Source organism: Hyaena hyaena, unplaced genomic scaffold (assembly GCF_003009895.1).
Source record: "Hyaena hyaena isolate Hyena2069 unplaced genomic scaffold, ASM300989v1 scaffold_967, whole genome shotgun sequence".
NCBI classification, from domain to species: Eukaryota; Metazoa; Chordata; class Mammalia; order Carnivora; family Hyaenidae; genus Hyaena; species Hyaena hyaena.
In genome coordinates this window covers 411,182-433,205 of record NW_024081608.1, presented here as the reverse complement: position 1 = coordinate 433,205, position 22,024 = coordinate 411,182, and the positions used below count along the sequence as shown (strand labels likewise).

The 22,024-nt window shown below is 58.4% G+C and overlaps 2 protein-coding genes across 12 annotated transcripts in view; both read left to right on the top strand.

Annotated features, from left to right (window-relative positions):
* Positions 1-2,336: 2,336 nt before the first annotated feature.
* PUS1 (pseudouridine synthase 1) lies at positions 2,337-12,033 on the top strand. Of its 4 annotated transcripts, none has more exons than XM_039221273.1 (6): positions 2,337-2,412; positions 2,738-2,969; positions 3,858-3,995; positions 7,986-8,088; positions 10,050-10,741; positions 11,772-12,033. In XM_039221273.1, the coding sequence occupies exons 2-6, from the start codon at positions 2,748-2,750 to the stop codon at positions 11,799-11,801; spliced, it is 1,185 nt and encodes a 394-aa protein (XP_039077204.1). In that variant the 5' UTR covers positions 2,337-2,412; positions 2,738-2,747; the 3' UTR covers positions 11,802-12,033. The 4 variants fall into 4 exon arrangements, with proteins under 4 accessions (XP_039077204.1, XP_039077205.1, XP_039077206.1 ...); XM_039221274.1 differs by having other exon boundaries at positions 2,340-2,398; XM_039221275.1 differs by having other exon boundaries at positions 2,368-2,416.
* Positions 12,034-17,885: 5,852 nt separating this feature from the next.
* Positions 17,886-22,024, top strand: part of EP400 (E1A binding protein p400) — a 98,890-nt gene continuing 94,751 nt past the window's right edge. For 7 of the 8 annotated variants that reach the window (XM_039221299.1, XM_039221297.1, XM_039221300.1 and 4 more), the window contains exon 1: positions 17,898-17,969. The gene's annotated coding sequence lies outside the window, so the exon portion shown is untranslated. Of the gene's footprint in view, positions 17,970-22,024 lie in introns of all 8 variants that reach the window. The other variant, XM_039221295.1, reaches the window with a different exon arrangement.

Here is a 22,024-nt window from a genome sequence, read left to right as displayed (position 1 = left end):
GAATGCCCGGAGGACTGGGGCAGTCGTGGCATTTTGTTGCTAAGTTAAGACGTCAGAGTCCCCTCATGCTCCCTTCCCGGCCCTCCCTCCATTTCTTTGATTGTCCACACCTGGAGTGGGTGGGGACATGCGTTACAGGACACGTGCCATCTCCCTGGGCCCTTAGTACACATAGTGCACTCGCTGCTGTCCTGTCCGTGGGTAGGACAGAGGTGGTGACACTGCCCCCCTCACAGCATCACATAGAGTGGCCTCATTACCCCCTGACTCTCTGTTCTGCCTGTTCCTCCCCTCTCCTCCCCCCGGCAATCACCTGCCGTAATTTTGATTTTTCTAGATCGTTCGAGAGTTGGAATCATATAGTTTGCAGCCTTTCCGGACTGGCTTCTTTCATTTAGTAAACACACGCTTAAAGTTCCTCCATGTCTCTTCATGGCTCATTTCTTTCTGGCTCTGAGTATCACTCCATTGTTTGAATGGGTCACTATCCAGTCACCGACTGAACTACACCTCAGTGTTTCCAAGTTTTAGTGATTACGGCTAAGGCTGCCATCAACATCCCCGTGAGGGAACCTGGCAGTAAGGGGCGGGCCAAGGATGGCTGGTCCTGGGGTGCAGCAACTGTGGGAAGGGCTGGCCCCCTTCTTTCTGTCCTGGGGCCTCCATGCCCCTGCACAGTCCAGGCACGTTCACAGGGGCCCTCGGCCAGGAGGACCAGGCTCAGGCCGGCCACTGGAGGCGGTAGGGTCTGAAGATGGAGCGGGTGTGGTGGTCTGCTCCCTACACGGCGGGTCGCAGGGAGCCTCTCTCACCTGACCCACCGCCGTGCTTACCTTCTGCCCGCTTAGGCAGGACTTTAGGCAGGCTCAAGGCAGGCACAGGTGCCTCCACCCCTTCCCACCTGATGGCCTGGCTTGGGGCTCCTCAGGGGTTGCACTCGGCCCGGCCCGGGGGCTTGGGCCTGCCCCTGAGACAGATGTCCCCCGAGGCCTCTGCATCGAGCCCTGCAGGGTCTCGGTGGCCGGGTGAGTCCGGGACTCCAGTGGACGCCCTCCACCGGGGCCCTCAGAGCTGCTAGAGCAGGGAGCGTTCCCTGCAGAGGGCATCTGTGTGAGGAGGGTGGGGGTGCCCTCTGCAAAGGTGGCCTGAGTTCCCCAGGTCACATATGCTCGGGCCCTTCTGTCAGCCCTGGAACCTAGAGGCTGCCCTCTTCCCTCCTGGGGGGGGGGTGTCCTGCGGGGGGGTTCAGCCGGGGAGCCATCCTCTCCTCTGTATGAGCTCCTTCAACTCATCCTCACCTTTTTTCAAAAGCATTTGTTTACATTTATTTATCTTTGAGAGAAAGAGCGAGCCTACACGTGAGCAGGGGAGGGGCAGAGAGACAGGGCTACACAAAATCCAAAGCGGGCTCCAGACCAGACCCTGAGCTGTCCGCACAGAGCTGGACACGAACCCACCAACTGTGAGATCACGACCTGAGCCGAAGTCCAACCCTCAACGGACTGAGCCACCCGCGTGCCCCTCAACTCACCCTCACCTTTAAGCTCAGGGAGCCTGGGTGCAGTGTGTCCAAGAGAGGCCCCTGTCAGCGACTGTGTCTGGCGCTGCCTCCTGTGGGCGCTGCATGCAGACGGGGCCGTAGCTACGAGGACGTGCGCGTCCGGTTTCTTTCAGTGCGGGCAGCGTTTTCAAAGTTCACTCAAGTTGTGAGCGTGCGGTCAGTTCTTACGGTTCGCTTTGCACACGGCGCGTTTTACCGTGTGATGCCGTTTGTTTCGCCGGCTGGCTGTCTCTGTGCCCTCACAACGCGAGCCTCCGCGGCGAGGCGGGCTCTGGTCGCCGCGCCCCTGGCCCACTCGGTGGACAGCGACTCAGCGCGGACGCAGCTTCCCGACCAGAGATGGGGCGCCCCCGCCCCGCCCCCACCCGTCCCGCCAAGGTTTCCCGAGCACTGCGCCCGCCAACGTGCCCCAAGTGCCCCCAAGCGCGCCGGAGCCGGCCCTGGCGCAGAGCAAACTCCTCTACCACGGACCCGGGAGACTCGCAAAGTCGGGGGGGCGCTGCCTGCGCACCAGGGCTGCTGCTGCGACCGTCCAGGCCAGGGGTCCTCGGGAACGCGGGGCCCGGGGCGCTGGCTCCCTAGGGCGGGGGCGCAACCTGGGGCCCAGCGTCCGCGTCCGCCCTTCGCAGCACCCGTCTGCACCCGCGGCCTCCGAGCCGCTGAACGACGCGCTTCGCCCCGCCCCCGGGCCCGGCGTCGCCCCGCCCCCGGACCTAAGCCCCGCCCCGGGCCTAAGCCCCGCCCGGGGAACTTTTGTCTGCGCCCGGCCGCCGTCGCGAGCGGGTTGCGCTTCCGCCTTCGCCCACGTGGTCCGGCTCGGGCTCAGTCCGCCGCGCCGTGAGTGGGGCCGGGTGGGTGCGCGTCCCTCTGGTTCCGGCGAGAGTGGCCGCGGTCTCCCGGACTCCGGAGGGAGAGCCGGCCGGGCGGGGCGGGTGGGGCGGGGGGGCCCGGGGGAGGGCCGGGGCCGGGCGCGCGCCCCCCGCCGCCCCCGGCCGCGCATGGCGACCCGAGTCGTGCGGGCGGCGGCCGGGGCCGTGAGGAGAGCCTGCGGACCGTGCAGCCCGAGCCTGGGACCGCGTCTGCTCTGGTAATGACGGCGCGCTCGCCCGGGCCCGGTCTCCCGCCTGCGCCCTGCCGCGCACGGCAGCGTCGCTCACGCCGTCCGTGTCTCTGCAGCTTGGCCCCCATGGCTGGGAACGTGGAGGCCCCCGCACCCGTGGGCGCCCGGCCGGAGCGCGACCCGAAGGCCCGGAGTGGCTGGCGGGGCGGGGCCAGGATCTGGGAGGAAACGGAGCAGCAGGCGAAGAAGCTCAAGAGCGGCTCAGACGCGGAGCAGCACAGGAAGCTGCCCAAGCGGAAGGTTGTGCTGCTCATGGGCTATTCCGGCAAGGGCTACCACGGCATGCAGGTGAGGACCGCGGGCCGTGCGGGCCGCCGTGTGCCGGGCACAGTTACGCTGTCGGGGGAGTCCCCTTGGGCAGGATGTAGATTGGAATCCAGGCCGCTCTGAGCTCTGCTCCGTCCCACAAGCCCCCCAGGCGGCCCAAGGGGCCCCCCCTGCCGCCGCCTTTCCTGTGGCCACCGGCGAGTGATGGATTGAAGCTCTTCAGGGGAGGCAGTCAGGGTGCTGGGGGCTGGAAGACTCAGTTGTCCTGTTTGTCAGATCCGCTTAGGGTCAGAGGCTGTGGGCCGGCAGAATTCTCTTTTCTGTGAGAATAGTCACCATGGCCACTTCATCGATGCCATAGAGCCCTGTGGGCCCTGGAGTCTGGTTAGGGCAAGCTCCAAGGGACAGGATTAGGGAGCTTCTAGAAGTCGTGGGTGTTCTTTCCCAGCACGCATTAATCCCAAGAGGTTGTGTAGGCTGGCCACATGAACTGAAGGGTTGCCAATTCCAGCCCTGGCTGGCAGTGCCCGGGGCTTGCCTCCCAGTAGGGGTGAGACAGGGTGTCCCTGGCCGCCAGCCTCTGCAGACAGATGGGTCTCCTGCAGGAGAGGTGCTGGTTTCAGATCTGACCAAGTGGGAGGAAACCTTGCTCGGGTGGTCCCTGCTGTTGGCTGTTTTCACCTGGCTCTGGCTGCCGGGGCGTGGGGAGACCTGTCTAGAGACTGTGGGTACCGGCCGGGTAACTGTTGTACCTGCCATGGGGTGGGGAGGACCTGCCGTGTGTCCCCAGGGCCACAGGTGTGGGCGCAGCACACAGGCGCCCCACGTGGAGCAGTCCGAGCCCAGATCTCCCACCCGTGGGCAGCACTGAGTGAAATTTAAAAAATGGCTTTCTGTTCTTTTCTTCAGAGGAATGTTGGGTCCTCACAATTCAAGACCATCGAGGATGACTTGGTGTCTGCCCTGGTCCAGTCGGGCTGTATTCCTGAAAATCACGGTGAGGACATGAGGAAGATGTCCTTCCAGCGGTGTGCCCGGACGGACAAGGTAGGCACCGCCTCCGCCCCTGCCCTGCAAGTTCGAGCAGCGCCTGACGCTCCTGGACCGCATCAGTCCTTGATGCCACCCCTTCATGGCCTTCCTTGACAAGACTTGCAGCTGTGAATGTCCGATGCACAAACCGAAAGTGCCGAAATGGAAAGAACTAAGTTCTGGGCATTTCCAGTGCAGGCGTGGCTGGACTTGAGTGCCCCCTGCGGCCCATCCTTGGTTTGCGTCCTGTCTGTCTGTGAGCCCTCCTCCCTCTCCCCTGGAGGTGGCATGATGGCCACAGCATCCACTGCCTTAGATACGGGCATCTCAGGCTTGCCAGTGCACATGGGAGCACAGTGTCAAATATTCTTTTTTTTTTATTATTAAAAAATTTTTTTTAATGTTTTTATTTCTGAGAGAGACACACAGCGTGAGCAGGGGAGGGTCAGAGAGAGAGGGAGACACAGAATCTGAAACAGGCTTCAGGCTCTGAGCTGTCAGCACAGAGCCCGACGCGGGGCTCGAACCCACAAACTGTGAGATCATGACCTGAGCCGAAGTTGGGCACTTAACCGACTGAGCCACCCAGCCGTCCCTAAATATTCTCAAAGGAGAAAGGAAACAGGTGAAACTGGTTTTAATAGTCAATTTTATTAATTTGGTATTTCCAAGAGAGTTATCTTTCAATATGTGATCGATATAAATACAGTTAACGGAACACAGTTCTCGTTGCCCGTGTGTGTGCGCGCGTGTGCCTTGGCCATCTGGTGGGTGCTCTGTGCTCATGGCTGGCCACATCTCGTGGACTGGGGAGCCTCGGTGGCTGTGGCCTGGTGTTGTCCACTTGGTCCTGAGATTGAATCCCCCTCTGCAGTCTCGTTGGCTCACAAATCTGTCCTGGGCTCAGTCACGGCTGGCACGGCAGCTGGCTGGGCGGGAGGTCCGAGGAGAGTGGAGGGGTGCAGGGCAGGTGGGCAGGGCCGAGGGCACAGGACTCAAGCTCTTCTCTGTTGTGAAATGCACAGTGCACACCGGGCCGTTTGCCCCTGTCTGGAGCCCTGGCCCTGAGATGCCTCCTGAGGTCACTGGGGGTCTGACCGACATGGGCAGGTCAGCGTCCTGAGCCACAGAATAACATCCAGGTCCCGAGGTCCCCAGATCCCCTGGGTTTGCACGTCAGGCCGGGACCCTAGAACTGGTGCCATTGTACAGATGGGGAGCAAAATACAGGGGCGCGGGTTCGCTTGTTGTAGGTGACACAGAAACGTTTCAGGGTCATGGGGTCCCTTTGTTTTTAGTTTTTCCCACTTACGATTCTCTGGTTGTTTTCAAGGCAGAAGAAAGCAGATATTTGCTTGAGCTAACAAAGCGTTTCAGAGTGCGGTGCGGAACTTCTGCTGTTCTTTGAGGGGCCCTTGTCCTGATGTGTTTCCTCTTACAGTCGGAGAAACAAACCTCTGATACTGACATCCCAGCACTTGTGCCTCCCGCCCTGGCATGAATAAGTGACACTGTTTTGTTAGTTCCTATTTCAGGTTTTTATTTTTTTGTGTGTTTTAAAAATCCTTACTTGTTTTGAGAGAGCGCAAGCAGGGTCTGCATCGTCAGCACAGAGCCTGATGGGGGCTCAGTCCCAGGAACCCTGGGATTCTGATCTGACCTGAAATCAAGAGTCGAACCAGCTGAGCCATCCAGGTGCCCGTAGGGTCAGGTCTTTAAATAAGTAGCTTCGTTGAGACACAATTCACTCCTTACGGTTTGGCTACTCAAAGCGTGCAATTCAGTGGACTCGTGTGTGTTTGCGGTGTGGTACGGATGCCCCTGCAGCTGCCGTGAGGATGCTCCTCTCCTTGGAAAGGAGCCCACACCCCTTGGCAGTCTCTCCTGCCCCAACAGTGCGTCCAGAAGGCTCTTAGTCTGTGACCGACACAGAAATGTGGCAGTGCAATCTGTTTTCATTCCCTTTTTTTTTTTAATGTTTGTTTATTCTTGAGGGAGAGTAAAGAGAGTGAGTGGGGGAGGGGCAGAAAGGAGACACAGGATCCCAAGCAGGCCCCCTGACAACAGGGAGAGTCCCAGCGCAGGGCTCGAACCCACGAACTGTGAGGTCATGACCTGAGCCGAAGTCAGAAGCTCAACCGGCTGAGCCCCCCAGGCATCCTTTGTTCCCTTCCTTTTTCTTTCTTTTTAATATTTTTTTTTATTTTATTGCAAGATTTTATTTTGAAGCAGTCTCTACCTTGGGGCACCTGGGTGCTTCAGTCGGTTGGTCGTCCACCTTCAGCTCAGGTCACGATCTTGCGGCTCCAGAGTTCGAGCCCCACGTCGGGCTCTGTGCTGAGAGCGCAGAACCTGGAGCTGCTTCAGATTCTGTGTCTCCCTCTCTCTCTGCTCCTCCCCTGCTTGCCCTCTATTTCTCTGTCTCAAAAATAAACATTAAAAAAAAAAATAATAAAACAATATCTCTCATCTGGGACTTGAACTCCTGACCCCAAGATCACGAGTCCCACGTTGTTCCAGCTGAGCCAACCAGGTGCCCCTCCTTTTTTCCGCTTTATTTATTTAAAAAATTTTTTAAAAATGTTTATCTTAGAGAGAGAGAGCATGCATGTGTGCAAGCACAAGTCGGGGAGGGGCAGAGAGAGAGGGAGACACAATCGGAAGCAGCTCCAGGCTCTGAGCTGTCAGCACAGAGCCCAACGCGGGGCTCAAACCCACGAACCGTGAGATCATGACCTGAGCCGAAGTCGGACGCTCAACCGACTGAGCCCCCAGGCGCCCCATTTTTTCCCCTTTAAAGAGAAACTTTGGAGAGTGCGCTGCAGACATTGTTCACCCTGAAATCCATCCTCGGGAGTCTCCCAGGAACAGCAGTGCCCCTGGCAGTGCGACCGTCACCCCTGGGAACCCGGCACTGATGAGACACCATTACCCGAACGCTTTGGTTTTGCTGCTGATCCAGCACCTAAGCCAGGGGCGGCGCGTGCCCGCCAGGCCTCTGAGCTCCCCTTCATCTAAAGCGCCTCCCGCACCTTCCTGACGCGACTGTTTTGATGAGTGTCCTCAATCTGGATATGTCTGATTGTTCTTGTGACTCAATTCGGATAAAGGTTTTTGGACAGGAGCGTTAACACGTGTTAGAGTCGGGTTTCTTTGTGTGTGTTAAGCCTTTTTAGAACACGCGATGGGTCCACAGACAGGTGCGTGCAGCACCTGTGTTAGGTGAAGTGGGTGGTGCGAGGGTAGACACGTGGGCGTCTGTGCACGTCCCTGTCCCTGCAAGTTCTGTCAGTCGGCTTACAGCTTCTGCGGGGCGGCAGAGGGAGCGGGCACATCTGGGTCCGATCGTCTGTGCAGCCGGCACCCCTTTCCCTGTCCAAATCGGTGCCCCCTGCCCTGGTCCCCATATCCTAACTGCTGTCACGGTGGTCCCTGCTTGCCGGTGGGGGACGCGTTCCAGGACCCTTGGTGGGTGCCTGGTCTGTGGACGGCGTGTCTGGCTGCGTGTTGGCTCTTGTGCGCGTGCCCCTGTGATGGAGTGCATCCCCCCCACCCCCCCGATTGCAAAGGGAGCTCGGGCTCCACCAGATCCGTGGTAGCCGTGTGCCGTCCTCCGAGCTGTGTGAACGGGCTCTCACGATGCTGTGCCGCACTACCCTCCCCATGACGAGGGGACACGGGAAGTGCCCACGTGGTGAGATGGGGCGGATGGCGTGGGTGGGTGCCAGACTGCGAGGCTCCCGCGGGCCATGTGTCCGGAGCCAGGGTACCCGTGGGCCTGGAGCCGGGATGGTGGCACTTCCTGGCTTTGCCTCGTGGTCTCCCCACTAAATTGCATCCTCTTTTTCCCCAAGTTTAGAGTCCCGTCCACGGGATTTTATTTCCCACTTGCGTAGTGTGGTGTGTGTCTTGTGACTCGAGGTCGTTTGTGCCGTTGCATCAGCTGTGCTGCCCCAGCCCCTGGGTGTGCGGAGCCTCCGACTGACCCTTCTGTTTCCTCTGCAGGGTGTGTCCGCAGCGGGCCAGGTCGTGTCCCTGAAGGTGTGGCTGATTGATGACATTTTAGAGAAGATCAACAGTCACCTTCCGCCTCACATCCGGATACTGGGTAAGTGCTGCAGCGGGGCCCGTGCGTGGGGCCGGGGGGCTTCCCCAGGCCTCTGTCTTCCCAGCTCAGCGGCCCCCCCACCCCGAAGGCGAGTTGGACAGACAGCCCTTAACCTGCCACCGCACCTGCCTCGTCTTACTGAATGCTGCATGTGCAAGTCTAGGTTCCGGAAAGTTAAGATGGGTGATTATTCTCTTTTATAACAAGCCCGGTAACTGGGATTTTTAGTCTGATTCTCTGCTGTTTGGCGGAGGGTACGCTCTGTTTACGTCTTCCCTGGCGTTGGGATGGTTGGTGTAGAACTTGCCACCTGTTTCTCTTTGTCTCATCTGTTCCGTGTTTCCGTTTTTGTCTGCTTCTTCTTTTGGATGACTATTTTTGATAATTCCATTTAATTAACGATCTCCTTAGTTGCCCTGTTAGCTGTAACCTGCTGCGGTTCTTTAGTGGTTGCTTTGGGGGTGAGAGTGGCAGTTGGCAACCCTGTCGAGGGCCCGGCCGTGTGGCCGCAAGACCTTGGTCTTGGCCGAACGCGCTCCCTGACTACCCGCCCTCCCCTTGCCGGCGCCCCGGCCGTGCAGCCGTGGTGTCTGTGGTATGTGTCCGAGCGTGCCTCGCTGCTTCCCCTCAGCCCCCGTGTCGTGGAGCCCAAAGAGCGCAGCGGCATCGCTGCGTCCCTCCCCTTGGCGTGGCACCAATGCGCGTGGAGGGCTCGGCTCTGGTGTGCCGGCTGCCCTGGCCACAGCGGGCTGAACGAACGTCCGGTAGAGGTGCAGTTGCCGTACGGGGAGCAGCACGTTTATGTTTACAACCAATTAGGAGGTTTTGACGTACCTCACGTCTGCGGAACCGTCTCAGTTGAGACCTGAATCCCTCCGCCCTCCACCCCTTCCTCGCCGGCCACCGCTGCTCTGCTTCCTGTTGCCGTGGGGTAGTTGGTGCTTCCTGAGTTCAGTCTGTGGAATCGGCAGCACGGCTGGCCTCCGTCCTATGGGCGAGTGCAAGTCACTCGGGCCCCTGGTTGGCCGTGGGCAAAGCCGCCACGAGCAGGTGACACGAACCAGACTCAGGGCATGACATGGGCAGTGCCCGTCGACCGCTATGCCCGCTGGCGCTGAGTGTGCTAGGGAGGCGGGGCCCTTGTCTGTCGTGCGGGGCACACGCTCCGCCCCCGAGGAGACTCCCCTGTGGGGGGCCCCTCGAGGAGCCTGTCCTCGCCAGGCTGCCCCGGGGCTCGAACTGAGTGCTTCCGTGGGAGGCCCTGCGGCGCCTTCCACAGACCCGCCCGTTTTCGCCAAAACAGCACAGCGTCCTGTCTGGTCAGCTCAGCAGTGTGCCCCACGTGGTGTGACACAGGGGGCGGCCGCGTGCACAGTGTGGCCTGGTGATGCTTGGTGTGGACAACTGAATTTGTAGCTAAGATTCCCCCCAGAGCAACCGCGACCGGCATTCAGACACGGCCGAGAACACGATGCCTCCAGCCGCGGCCCCCTCCCCACCCCAGACGGCCCCCGCCCCCCCCACTGGACCGCATCTCCTGCAGACCCGCCCTCCTCGTCTCCAGGGCTGCCTGCTACTTCGTCCCACAGTTGTTCAGAACATACTGGATCTGCTTTCTGTGCCTGGACTTCCAAAGTTGTCTCTAGTTTTATTGTTTTTGCTGTTAAATGTGCTGCCGCCTCGGTGGCTTCACGTAAAACAACTCGTGAGGGCTGGTTTCAGGCCACGCTTCCCATCCGGGGTGTCATGCGTCCTGTGGAGATGAGCCCCCGCACCGTGGCGAGCCCTGGGTTTTAACACGCGCCTGTGCTTTGCGTGCGTGCGTGTGCGTGTGTGCGTGTGTGTCCGTGTCCCTGAGGCTGCGCGCGGGGCGGGCACAGGCTTGTGCTTGGAAGGCGGGCCGTGTCCCGTCCAGGTGCTTGTTCGCGGGAACGCCCTCGTTTGCCCCTTCTCCCCTCAAGGACTGAAGAGGGTCACGGGCGGCTTCAACTCCAAGAACAAGTGCGACGCCAGGACTTACCTCTACATGCTGCCCACGTTCGCCTTCGCGCACAAGGACGGCGACGTGCAGGACGAGAGCTACCGGCTGAGCGCGGACACGCTGCGGCGGGTGAACGCCCTCCTCGCCTGCTACAAGGGCACGCACAACTTCCACAACTTCACCTCGCAGAAGGGCCCGCGGGAGGCCAGCGCTCGGCGTTACATCCTGGACGTGTTCTGCGAGGCGCCTTTCGTGCGGGACGGCATGGAGCTCGCGGTGATCAAGGTGAAGGGCCAGAGCTTCATGACGCACCAGATCAGGAAGATGGTCGGCCTGGTGGTGGCCGTGGTCAAGGGCTACGCCCCCGAGGGCCTGCTGGAGCGCAGCTGGGGCGAGGCGAAGGTGGACGTGCCCAAGGCCCCGGGGCTCGGCCTGGTCCTGGAGCGCGTGCACTTCGACAAGTACAACCAGCGCTTCGGCAACGACGGGCTGCACGAGCCGCTGGACTGGACGCAGGAGGAGGCGGGCGTCGTGGCGTTCAAGGAGCAGCACATCTACCCCACCATCATCCGCACCGAGCTCCAGGAGAGGTCCATGGCCCGGTGGCTGAGCACCCTCCCCGCCCATGACTTCGATGCCACCGCCCATGCGGCGGCTGGCCCGGGCGTCAAGGTGGGGCCGGGCCCGGGGGCTGGAGGCGGGGGCCCGGGGCCGCCACGTGCCTGCCCTTTCGGGAGCTTCTAGCCTGCTCTGCACGGGTGTGCTATGTCCGCCATGCCCACGAGCCAGCTGAGGCCCAGAGACGTGGTCGCACAGCTGCAGAGAGCAGGGCCAGGGCGTTGGAGCGGGTGGCTGGTGACCCCAAAATGTTGCTTGCTGTTCGCTCCCTGCTCTGTGCTAACTGACCTCGGATGAAGGCTGTGGCTGGTGGCCGGCCTTCCCGTTGGTGGGACGCGGGTGTCAGGGTGAGCTCTGCTGGGTCCTCAGCACATGTCTCTTGTCTCCGGAATGTAGGGTCCTGCCAGGACCGTGGCTGGTTGCAGGGGGGGTGGGGGGGCTATAGCTGCAGGCCTGTGGCAGGAGGGGTCCCTGAGCCCGTGTCCTCTGGGGTCCCAGCAGCTCTGTTGGGGGGGATGGGATGGGGAGAGATACCCATCTGAGTAGCAAGAGATGGTTTCCCATTGTGTACGTGTCTGCGAAAACAATGTCCTGCTTGACTCTGGTGAACCATGCACACGGGTGAGGTAGGCAAGGTGAGTGGGCCAGGTGTGGAAAGGTGGGTGTGCAGGTGGGGCGACGTGTGGCAGTGGTGTGGGGCGGCGATGGGGTGGACGCTGGCCGGCAGGAGCGCCCCTGCTCCCTCCCATTGCCACCAGGGCGCGCCACTTGCCACTTTCGGGGCAGGCAGAGCCATGGCCCGGGGGAGGGTCACGTCGGGAGTATTCAAGGTTTTCCAAGAGAAAGTGACATTCCAGAATTTTAAGAGCAGTTTTCCACTCAAATTCTCGCAAGCCCTGGGAGGCTGGGCAGCGCATGCGCAGCTCTGCCCCGGGGCCGCCCCGCCCTCTGCCCCTCCCGAGCCCTTGCCGCCTGGACCTGGAGGGGGGCCTGCGCTTTGTGCGGGGGGGCGCCTCGTCCTGTCCCTCGGCCTCGGCCCCGGGCGCCGGCGCTGAGCGCCCCCGTCTTTGCTCTTGTTCTGCAGGCGCCCAGCTCCCCGGGGGACAGCGACTGAGGCGGCGGGCGGCCCGCGGGCGCAGGGCCATCCCCGCCGACACGGAGGAGCCACACCGCTGTCCCGCAGCCTCGGTGCCACACCTCCTGCGTCGGGATGGGGTCCGTCACCGGGAGGACCTGCCGCGACCCCGTTTGCCGCTCGTGCGGTAACCGCTCACACCTCAGCACGGAAAGACGCTATTTTTTTAAAGAAGCCGGTTTCTTATTAAATAAGTACAAACTTTGCCTAAGTCACCCTTCCTTTTGTTTCTCTTGGTCTTTGTATTTTGCGTCCAGAGAGGGAGGCAGTGCCGCGTGCTCTAAGGGATGGAGTTTGGCGCTGGCGGTGGAGGCCGGGACCCTCAGGGCCGGGTAGGCGGCCCTGACCCCGGAGCTGCCCACCCGGCTCTGCACACGCGGCCTCCTCCACGCTGCCGCTGGGAGGAGTGGGACAGAAGAGGGACAGGGTGGTCCCTCCGGGGAGCTTTCCTGGCAGAAGGCCCACGACTAGCGTTTTCTCTTGTTGGTCAAGGGCAGGTCACACAGTCCTGTCTAACTGCAAGGGACACTGGGAGATGCGCTTTTCCAAGTGGCATGCGGTGTGGCGCAGAACACAGGTGACTGCTACCAAGGAGGGGGGTCAGGTGATGGGCAAGTCTGGGACAGATCGTGTGGCGGAGTGGTGTGTTTTGTGTGTGCATGCTTGTGTATGTGCATGCATATGATGTGTGTGCACTCGTGTATGCGCATGATTGTGTACGTGCGTGGTGTCCATGTGCACATGTGATGTGTGTGCCCCCGTGAATGCACATGATTGTGTGCACGTGTGTGGTGCACAAGTGATGTGTGCATGCATATGATGTGTGTGCACCCGTGTATATACATGGTTGTGTGTACAATTGTGTATGTGTGTGGTGCCTTGTGCACATGTGATGTGTGCGTGCATATGATACATGTGCACCCCTGTGTATGCAAATGTGATTGTCTCCTTGTGTATGTGTGGTGCCCTGTGCACATGCTTTGTGTGCATGTGTATGATGCGTGTGCACCCGTGTATGCAAGTTTGATTGTTGTCCTTGTGTATGTGTGTTTCCTGTGCACATGTGTGTGCACATATGTGTGTGCACATATGTGCCCCTGTGTCTGCATATGTGATGTGTGCCTGGTGCCCTGTGCACATGTGATGGATGCATGTGATGTGTGGGGTGTGTGCATGGGCATACTGTGTGTACAGTGGGGCTGGGCAGATACTCTTTTTTAAAAAAAAGTTTTTTAATGTTTATTATTGAGACAGAGAGAAACAGTGGATGAGTGGGGGAGGGACAGAGAGAGCGGGAGACACAGAATCTGAAGCAGCTCCAGGCTCCGTGCTGTCAGCACAGAGCCCGACGTGGGGCTCGAACTCACAAACCGTGAGATTGTGACCTGAGCCCAAGTCGGATACTCAACTGACTGAGCCACTCAGGCGCCCCTGGGCAGATACTCTTGAGGGCTTCTTGTGGGTTAATAAATGGGGTGGTTTGAGTAGGATCAGGAAGACCATTGAGGGTGCCAGTGGTGACCATGTGCAGAGGGTAAGTGAGGGGTGTGTAGGGCCAGTAAAGGAGGTGGGCTTCCTGCTGCCAGGTGGGGGGGTGGCCATGGGAGGGAGGGTTGAGGGCTGACTTGGGCTTTAGTTTGAGCACTGGCGAGCTGGGGCCATGAGGGAACGTAGGTTTGGAGGATGTTTGGAGGTTGGATTTCGGCACGTGAATGCCCCCTGTGACAGTCAGGGCTCAAGTCAGCTCTGAGGGCAGAAGTGAGCCGAGTAACTAATGGGACCTTGGGTTCTCCTGTGAAAAGACACAAGGTCTTGGTTTGAAGATCAGACCACTAGAGTAGAGAACTCCCAGTTGTGACTCCAGGTAATTAATGGGTGACCCATTTAACTCACCTTGGAGGATTCATGGGTACGTGGTATTTAAAGTAGTCTACACACATGGGGCGCCTGGGTGGCTCAGTCGGTTAAGCATCCAACTTCAGCTCAGGTCATGATCTCGCGGTTCGTGGGTTCGAGCCCCGCGTCAGGCTCTGTGCTGACTGCCAGCTCAGAGCCTGGAGCCTGTTTCGGAGTCTGTGTCTCCCTGTCTCTCTGACCCTCCCCTGCTCACGCTGTCCCTCCTTCTCTCTCTCTCCCTCTCTCTCTCTCTCAGAAGTAAATAAAACATTAAAAAACATAAATAAATAAAGTAGTCTACACACTTGGAGCAGCAGTCCAAAAGGGAGAAGCTGCCTTCTGTCCCTCATTCCGAGAGCCTGTCTGCAGAGGCCCCTGTTCACAGCAGCTGCTGGTGGCTTCTCCCAGAGAGCTCTGCACCTAGGAGCCCACCTGACCGCTCTCCACACCGGAGGGCTCACTGCACACTCAATTCTCACCTGTCTCAACGTAGCATGGCTCTGCACCCGTGGACGTCTGCGTGGTCCTTGCTGGCGGCTCTCTTGTAGACGGTCCGCAGGGTGCAGCCTGCTGCCAGGCATCCCAGGCCCCGTTGTCCACGTGTGTGGGTACCCCCGGTGCAGGACCGGTGATCTGATGGCCACTTGACTTTGGGAGCTTTGCCCTCCATAGAAGGTGTTTGCAATTGGATCCCTGCCAATATCACGACAGTAGCCCCCCCCCCCCCCCCCGCCCCTCCCAGAACCTCAGGAGAGCGAGCCCGACCTTGGGTGAGCCTTGGGCTGGGTTGCACGACCCTCCCTGAGTGTGAGGCCACGGGAAACTAGGGTCAGAATCTGCTTAGCGTATTGGATGGCAACATGCAGATTCGAGCAGGAAAGCGGTGTTATCCCAAGGATGCGGGAAGGCAAGAGCTGGCGCCTCCTTTCCCCGCCCTGGCCCCTGGGTGACAGAGGACCCCAGCCGCCTGCTGGACCCTCACTGGCCGGCGTGTGAGGTGTGCACGCGAGTCTAAGAGGCCGCTCCGTGTGTACTGAGCCTGCACACAGGTTTCTGGGAGAGCAGGTGTCCCGGTCTAGTTCTGTGTGTAGTTGGGCAGACTTTGTGTACAGGAAATTTGGAGCTTACAGACTTGGGGGTGGGGGGGCTCAGGGACCTGGATCTGGACTGGACCAGATCTGGAATGGCTTCCACAACAATACAGAACTGGTCCTCTGAGGCACCTGTTTCTCATGCTCCCTCTGGAGCTGGGGGGACGGGAGGACCCAGAGCCCCCCACCCATGGCCACACACCTGGGGCTGCTGACAAGCTGCCCGGAGCTGTGGCCCGGGATGGGGTGTTCATGTCAAGAAGCCACCACTGTCCAAGGCTCCAAGTTGATGGCAACTCGTCACAGGGCCTCCCCTGCAGGAGAGACCCAAGTTCTACAGCCTTGCTGTCAGGCAGGAAGCACGGCCAGGAGCAGCGGGAGGGACACGGCTACCTCCGTTCTACCCCCAGTGCCACACCGATGCCAGTGCCACACCCAGGCCCGTGCCACACCCATGCCAGTGCCACACCGATGCGGCAACAGGAGGGGCCTTGCTCGCAGGGGCTCTGGAGGGGAGGGACTCAGGCAGGTACATTGTAACTTTCCAGCCTCACCAAGCAGGAGGGCCGCCTGAAGGTGAAAGGAGCCAGTCCCCACCCAGGGAATTCAGTCTGAGGGAGGGTGTTCTTTACACGTGATTCGGGAACAACTGGTGAGTGCAGTTGCCCACTCTTGTCTCTTTATTATTTTTTAAATATTTTTTAAAAATATTTTTATTTCTAGGAGAGAGAGAGAGACAGCGTGAGCAGGGGAGGGTCAGAGAGAGAGGGAGACACAGACTCTGAAACAGGCTCCAGGCTCTGAGCTGTCAGCACAGAGCCTGACACGGGGCTCGAACCCACAGACCGTGAGATCATGACCTGAGCCAAAGACGGACGCTTAACTGACTAAGCCACCCAGGCGCCCCTATTTTTTAAATATTTATTTTGAGGGGCGCCTGGATGGCTCAGTTGGTTGAGTGTCCGACTTTGGTTCAGGTCATGATCTCACCTCTAGTGAGCCCCCCATTGGCCTCTGTGCTGACAGCTTGGAGCCTGGAGCTGCTTCGGATTTTGTGTCTCCCTCTCTGCCCCTCCCCCACTCATGCTCTGTCTCTCTCTCTCTCAAAAATAAATAAACATTAAAAAAAATAATGTGTAGACATTCACATTTTGAAAAAAAATATTTATTTTGCGAGACAGAGAGAAAGTAGGGGAGGGACCAAGAGAGAGAGGGAGACAGAGAATTCCAAGCAGGCTTTGTACTGTCAGCACAGAGCCTGACAGGGGGCTCGAACTCACAAGCCATGAGATCATGAGCCAAGCTGAAATCAAGAGTTAGACGTTCAACCAACCGAGCCACCCAGGCGCCCCTCTTGTCTCCTTTTTATAAGCCAAGTTTTATTTTTGTTACTTCTAAAGATTTTTAGTTTAACATCAGAGGGTGTTTGCACCCACACTTTGCCCAGGCACTTTACTGCTTTGGCCTTCTTTTTCATAAATGAATTTTTTATTGAGATAATAATTCACGTACCATACCTGCATCCTTTCAAAGTGCACAGTTCAGTGGTTTTCAGTAAATTCACAAAACTGTGCAACCATGAGTGCTACTTAATTTCACAACATCTTCATCAACCCCAGAAGGAAATCCCACATCCAGTTGGAGGCACCCCCAACCCCCTGGCCCCGCGCCTCTCCTCAGCCCCGGAAACCACTAACCTACTTTCCACCTCTGTGGATTTGCCTGTTCTGCACGTTGTATTTAAAAAAAAAATTTTTATAATGTTTATTCTTGAGAAAGAGAGACACAGCACCAGCAGGGGAGGGGCAGAGAGAGACACACACACAGAATCTGAAGCAGCTCCAGACTCCAAGCTGTCAACACAGAGCCCGATGAGGGGCTCGAACTCATGAACTGCGAGATCATGACCTGAGTGGAATCACACAGTATGTGGCCTTCCACGTCTGGTTTCTTTCACTGAACACTGCTTTCAGGGCTCGTCTATGTTGTAGCAGGGTCACTAATTCAGCCTAACAATCCATTGTATGGATACGCCACATTTTATCCACTTGGGTTGTTTCCATTTCTTGGGTATTTGCCCGCATGTTTTGTGTGGACATGTGTTAGGAACTCTCTCGGCTACATACTTCGGGAAGGGAACAGCCGGGTCATATGTCGCCTCTACCTTTAACTTGGAGGAGCTGCAAACTGTGTTCCACGGGAGCTGCGTCTTTTGATCCGGCAGCGTCCGAGGCCCCAGGCTCTGCGCACCCCCGCCAGCACTTACCCTCTGACTTTGTTCTCGTCACTTAGCCGAAGAGGGGGTTTGGTTTGGATGACGTGGAGCGAGGATTCTGTTCTCTGGGGGCATATCCACTCCAGTCCTTCACCTGCTTAGAACTCCTTTTTCCCGGGATGCCTGGCTGGCTTGGGTCCTGGTTTGGGGTTGTGGGTTCAAGTTCCTCACTGGGTGCAGAGGTGACTTAGAAATAAACAACGTGAACTAACTTGACAATAGATACATTAAAGCAAACAAACATGAATAGGACACAGATGTCAATAAACTGATTAAAATGCAAAAAAAAAGAAAGAAAAAAAGAAACTTTAATATTTTCTAAGTTTAATTTTTTGAGAGAGGGAGGGCGCACCCGCGCACGAGAGCGAGCAGGCGGGGAGGGACACAGACGGAGGGGGCTCCGTGTCAGGACCCCGGGGTCACGGCCTGAGCGGAGACTGGACTCAACCCCGAGCCATCCAGTTGCCCCACAAATAAGCTCTTTAAAAATCGTCTGTTTTATGATCTCTTGAGTTGTGACTTCCCTGTTTTGGATACAACTCCCTTATCAGGCGTACGCTTTGCAGATATTCCGACTCCTGCGACGGGAACGGCGCGCAGACGACGAGGCGCCCGCCCCGCCCACCCTCGCGGCCGCCGCAGCGGCCGGCGGAACTCCGCCACGCCGGTCTGCCAGCTGCCCGTCAGCCGGGCCCTCTCTCGGCCGCTCTAGCCCTCTGGCCGTCTCGCCGCCTCTCGCCGCGTGACGTTACTTCCGGCTCGCCGCAGCGGGCGCGCCGCCGCTTCCTCCTCCCGCGGTCCCGGATGCGCCTAGCGGAGCGGCGCCGCCTCGACCGCCGCCCCCAGGCCTCAGCCGGACGCGGCCGGAGTGCGGTCCAGACTCGGGTAGGTGGGGCCGCGGCGTGGCCGGGGACCGTGGGGGTCGGGGTCAGGAGTCTTGTGGTTCGCGCCCGGCCCTCTTAGAGCCCGCCCTCGCTAGGGGCGTGTAGTTGGGGGCGCGCCGGGGTTGGAGGGGGAGCTGCCGGGAGTTGGGGGGCGCTGGCGTGGGGACGCCGGGAGTGGAGGTGGCACTGGTTTGGCGCGGAGACGCGACACGCGGTGATGGGACCGTCGGGGGAGGGCCGCCGGGAGTCGGGGGCCTGCAGGGGGTGTGTGGGGGTCGTCGGGGCCGGGGAGGGAGCGTTGGCGCGGCGCGGAGATGCGGCCCGTTGGGACGGGGCGCTGGCGCGGCGCGGAGGTGCGGCCCGCGGTGACCGGCGCCGGGGCTGTGGGCGGGGGCGCTGGCGCAGCTCAGGGTTGCCCCCGTCAGTGACTGGGGGCCGTGGCTGCGGGCGGGGGGCGCTGGCGCGGCGCAGGGATGCGGCCCGCGGTGATGGCGCGCCGGAGAGCGGGGGCTGGCGCAGAGATGTGGTCCGCTGTTGATGGGGGCGCAGAGATGCGGCCTGCGGTGACTGGGCGCCGGGACGACTTGGGGCGCTGGCGCAGAGACGGCGCCCGCGGCGACGGTGGAAGAGGCACTGCAGAATATGTGGGCGCGGAGACCCGGGTGCCGGGCGGGGGCGGCTCTCCAGCCCTCACTACAGCAGGCCGTGGGGTCCGCGTGCTTCAAGTTAGTTGTCGGCTTGGCTCTAGTTTTGTTTGGTTCTGGGGTCTCCACACCCATCATATTCAACAGAACAGGCATTCCCCCCGCAGGGGTCTTCTAGCGCCAGGCGTCCCACCGTCGCAGACGTGGGAACAGGTGCGGAGGGAAAGTGACTTGTCCAAGTTCTCCTGTGAGGGACACCTGAGTGAATTCAGGTCACTTTTTTTTTCAATGTTTTATTTATTTCTAGAGAGAGAGACAGCGTGAGCAGGGGAAGGTCAGAGAGAGAGGGAGTCACAGACTGAAACAGGCTCCAGGCTCTGAGCTGGCAGTCAGCACAGAGCCCGACGCGGGGCTCGAACCCACGAACCGCGAGACCATGACCTAAGTGAAAGTCGGACGCTTAACCGACTAAGCCACCCAGGCGCCCCTGTTTTTGTATTTTCTGATCAAGTTTTGAAGTGATACACGCAATAGAATGCTTCCGGTAACTTTTTTGAGTAGAACTGGTAAAACAAATATGCTTTTTGAATAGTTGCAGAAAATATAAAAATATATTTTGAAACAAAATTATTATACCACCCAAAGATAAGCACAATTAATGTTTTTTTATGGTCCTTTGTTCTATCCGTGTAGTTTTTCCTTTCTAATTGAGATTGTTTAATGTAATTTTATGTGCTTTTAAAAACATAGCATGAGCACCGCTGTTCCGCCCTGTGCAGTAGTTGCTGTGGGCGCTGCCGTGTCCACGAGGCATTATTCACTGTCTTGTATTGGATCCACCCTTGCTGGGCTGCCCAAGGCCGTGGCTCACGTGTTGTTCTCTTGTTCTCTTGAGTTTATCTTCGCTCCAGAGTGTTTTGTCACAACAAACAAATCCTCCAGCTACCTTTTCTAGGTCTTAGTTTCCTTTTATACCCGGTTTAGGAAGAATCCTGTCCTCCCTGTCACCATTTTCTCTCCCCGTTTTTTTTCAACCAAGTTCAGTTAAGCTTTTAGTCCCACCTCTTCTCTGAAAGTGCTCCTCTTGGGGTCACCAGCGCTGTTACGTCGCTAAGTCTTCCGTGGACAGTCTCTGACCTGGCCACCCGTGGCTTCCTGTTGTCTCCTGGTGGCACTGAGACGCCACCCTCCGGGTTTTCCTTGAACCTGGCTGGTCAATGCCTCCAGTCTCTCTACGTTAAGTACTGAATGGCCTCGGGCGGTTTTCGGGCCGGCCTCCTCTCAGGTCTGTACACCCAGGCGGCCTCATCCTGGGTCATGGCTGTGGGTCCTGTGCCAGCATCTCCTGAACGTGGAGCCCCCGCCTGGATCTTTCCACACCTCGCTTTCACCTGGGTGGGAGCTGCTGCTCACACACTGTTGCATTTCATTTGGAGGGAGCTCTGCGTTTAAGTCCCGCAGGTCAGACCTTTCTGGGATTTGTTTGCCTTGCACATGCTCGGTCTGATCTGTCAAACTAGGACTCGAGCCTGGTTGCTCCTCGCGCTGCCTTTTTGGCCACGGCTATCCTTCCAGCCCTGCCTCCCATCGCTTCCCAGGGCCCTTCTCCTCCCTGCCTTGCCCGCTCCCCTCCGCGGTTCTGCGCTGGAATTTCAACACAGCAGCGGGGTGTTGTTTTTATTTTTTAATGTTTATTTTATTTTAAAATTTTTAATGTTTATTTTTGAGAGAGACAGCCCGTGAGTGGGGGAGGGGCAGAGAGAGAGGCAGACACAGAATCTGAAGCAGCTCCAGGCTCTGAGCTGTCAGCACAGGGCATGATGCAGGGCTTGAACTCGTGAACCACAAGATCACGACCTGAGCTGAAGTCAGATATTTAACCTACTAAGCCACTCAGGCGCCCGCTTATTTATTTTAGAGAGAGTAGGTGTGCGTGCTGTGAGAGAGGGAGAGAGAGAATCCCAAGCAGTCTCCACGCTTTCAGTGAAGAGCCTGACTTGAGGCTCAAACTCACGAACCAACAGATCATGACCTGAGCCAGAGTTGGATGTTGAATCAACTAAGCCACCCAGGTGCCCCTGGTGATGTTTGTTGTTGTTGTTGTTGTTTTAATTTTTAATGTTTTATTTATTTCTGAGAGAGAGAGAGAGAGACAGACTGCATGAGCAGGGGAGGGTCAGAGAGAGAGGGAGATACAGAATCTGAAACAGGCTCCAGGCTCTGAGCCATCAGCACAGAGCCCAATGTGGGGCTCGAACCCATGAACCTTGTGATCATGATGTGAGCCGAAGTCGACGCTTAACCGACCGAGCCACCCAGGCGCCCCCCTGGTGATGTTTTAAAAACAGAAAATATCTTGGTTGGTGAGGTCGAGCCCCGCCCCCATCCCAAGGCTCTTTGCTGTCCGCATGGAGCCCACTTCAGATCCACCAGCATCCTTTCTCTGCCCCTCCCCTGCTCGCGTGTGCCATCTCTTTCTCCTTCTCAAAAATTAATATTAAAACAAGATAAGAGAAAAATCAGATGGTGCACTTCTTTTCTCAAAGCTCCATGCTTTCCCATCTCCCTCAGAAAACCAGCCGAAAGTTCTTGAGGCAGTTTATGAAGCACCTGGTGACCAGGTCCTTACTGTTAACCTCATGTTCCCTCCCCTGTCCCCTCGTCCCCTGGCCCAGCCACACCCGGCTCAGGACCTGGGCATGCCCTGCCTCTGTCTGGAATGCCATGGTCTGACTTTCTCGCTTCAGAACCTCCTCTTCAGAGAGGCTGCTGCAGGACCCGGCGCCTTGCCCGTGTCCCTCACGGCCCCTGTCCCTTCCCTTGCTGCAGCTCTGCCGTTGCGGTTGGCCGCCGCTTACAGCTTTGTGTATTGCCTGCCCCCTTCTGGGGGCGAGAACGACGCTGTGTTCACTCTTGTGTCCCCAGTGGTTCAAATAACGTTTGCAGGAAGTGTGCAGTAAATGCTTATTGAGCAAACATATTAATGAACAGATTCTTCCGTAAAGCAGGTGGGCTTGGTAGGACCTAGGCGTACGGGGGTAATGAATGATTCTAGGGGATGTTGAGGAAGGGAATTCACATGCTTACAAGGGGGAAACTGGCTCTTCCCAGAGGGGCAGACACACACAGGAGGCAAAGCTTCACGTAGGCAGAGGTGAAAGGGAGGGAGTCAGGTGGGAGGTGAGAGGGCTTCGGCCATTCAAGGAAAGAGCCTGTCACCTGACCCTGCATTCAACCGGGGCTGGGTTTCGGCCGCCCATGGCCTCTCTTCACGTGGACCATGTGCGGGGCCCATCCTGTGTGCTGGTAGTGAGTTCCCTCTGTCCGCCCCGCTGCCCCCATCTTTACGTCCCTCCTCTTGCACAGGAGCGATGCTGTCCTTCTCTGTCAGGGGGCTTGTAGCTGCCCGGCA

What these genes read in the sequence shown, in the direction of transcription:
- PUS1 (XM_039221272.1), top strand. Translation starts at nt 2,560, where the DNA reads ATGGCGACCCGAGTCGTGCGGGCGGCGGCCGGGGCCGTGAGGAGAGCC. An exon ending in GGTGTGCCCGGACGGACAAG is followed by an intron (nt 3,996 to 7,985) that starts GTAGGCACCGCC and finishes TTTCCTCTGCAG; the next exon opens with GGTGTGTCCGCAGCGGGCCA. An exon ending in CGGCTGGCCCGGGCGTCAAG is followed by an intron (nt 10,742 to 11,771) that starts GTGGGGCCGGGC and finishes CTTGTTCTGCAG; the next exon opens with GCGCCCAGCTCCCCGGGGGA.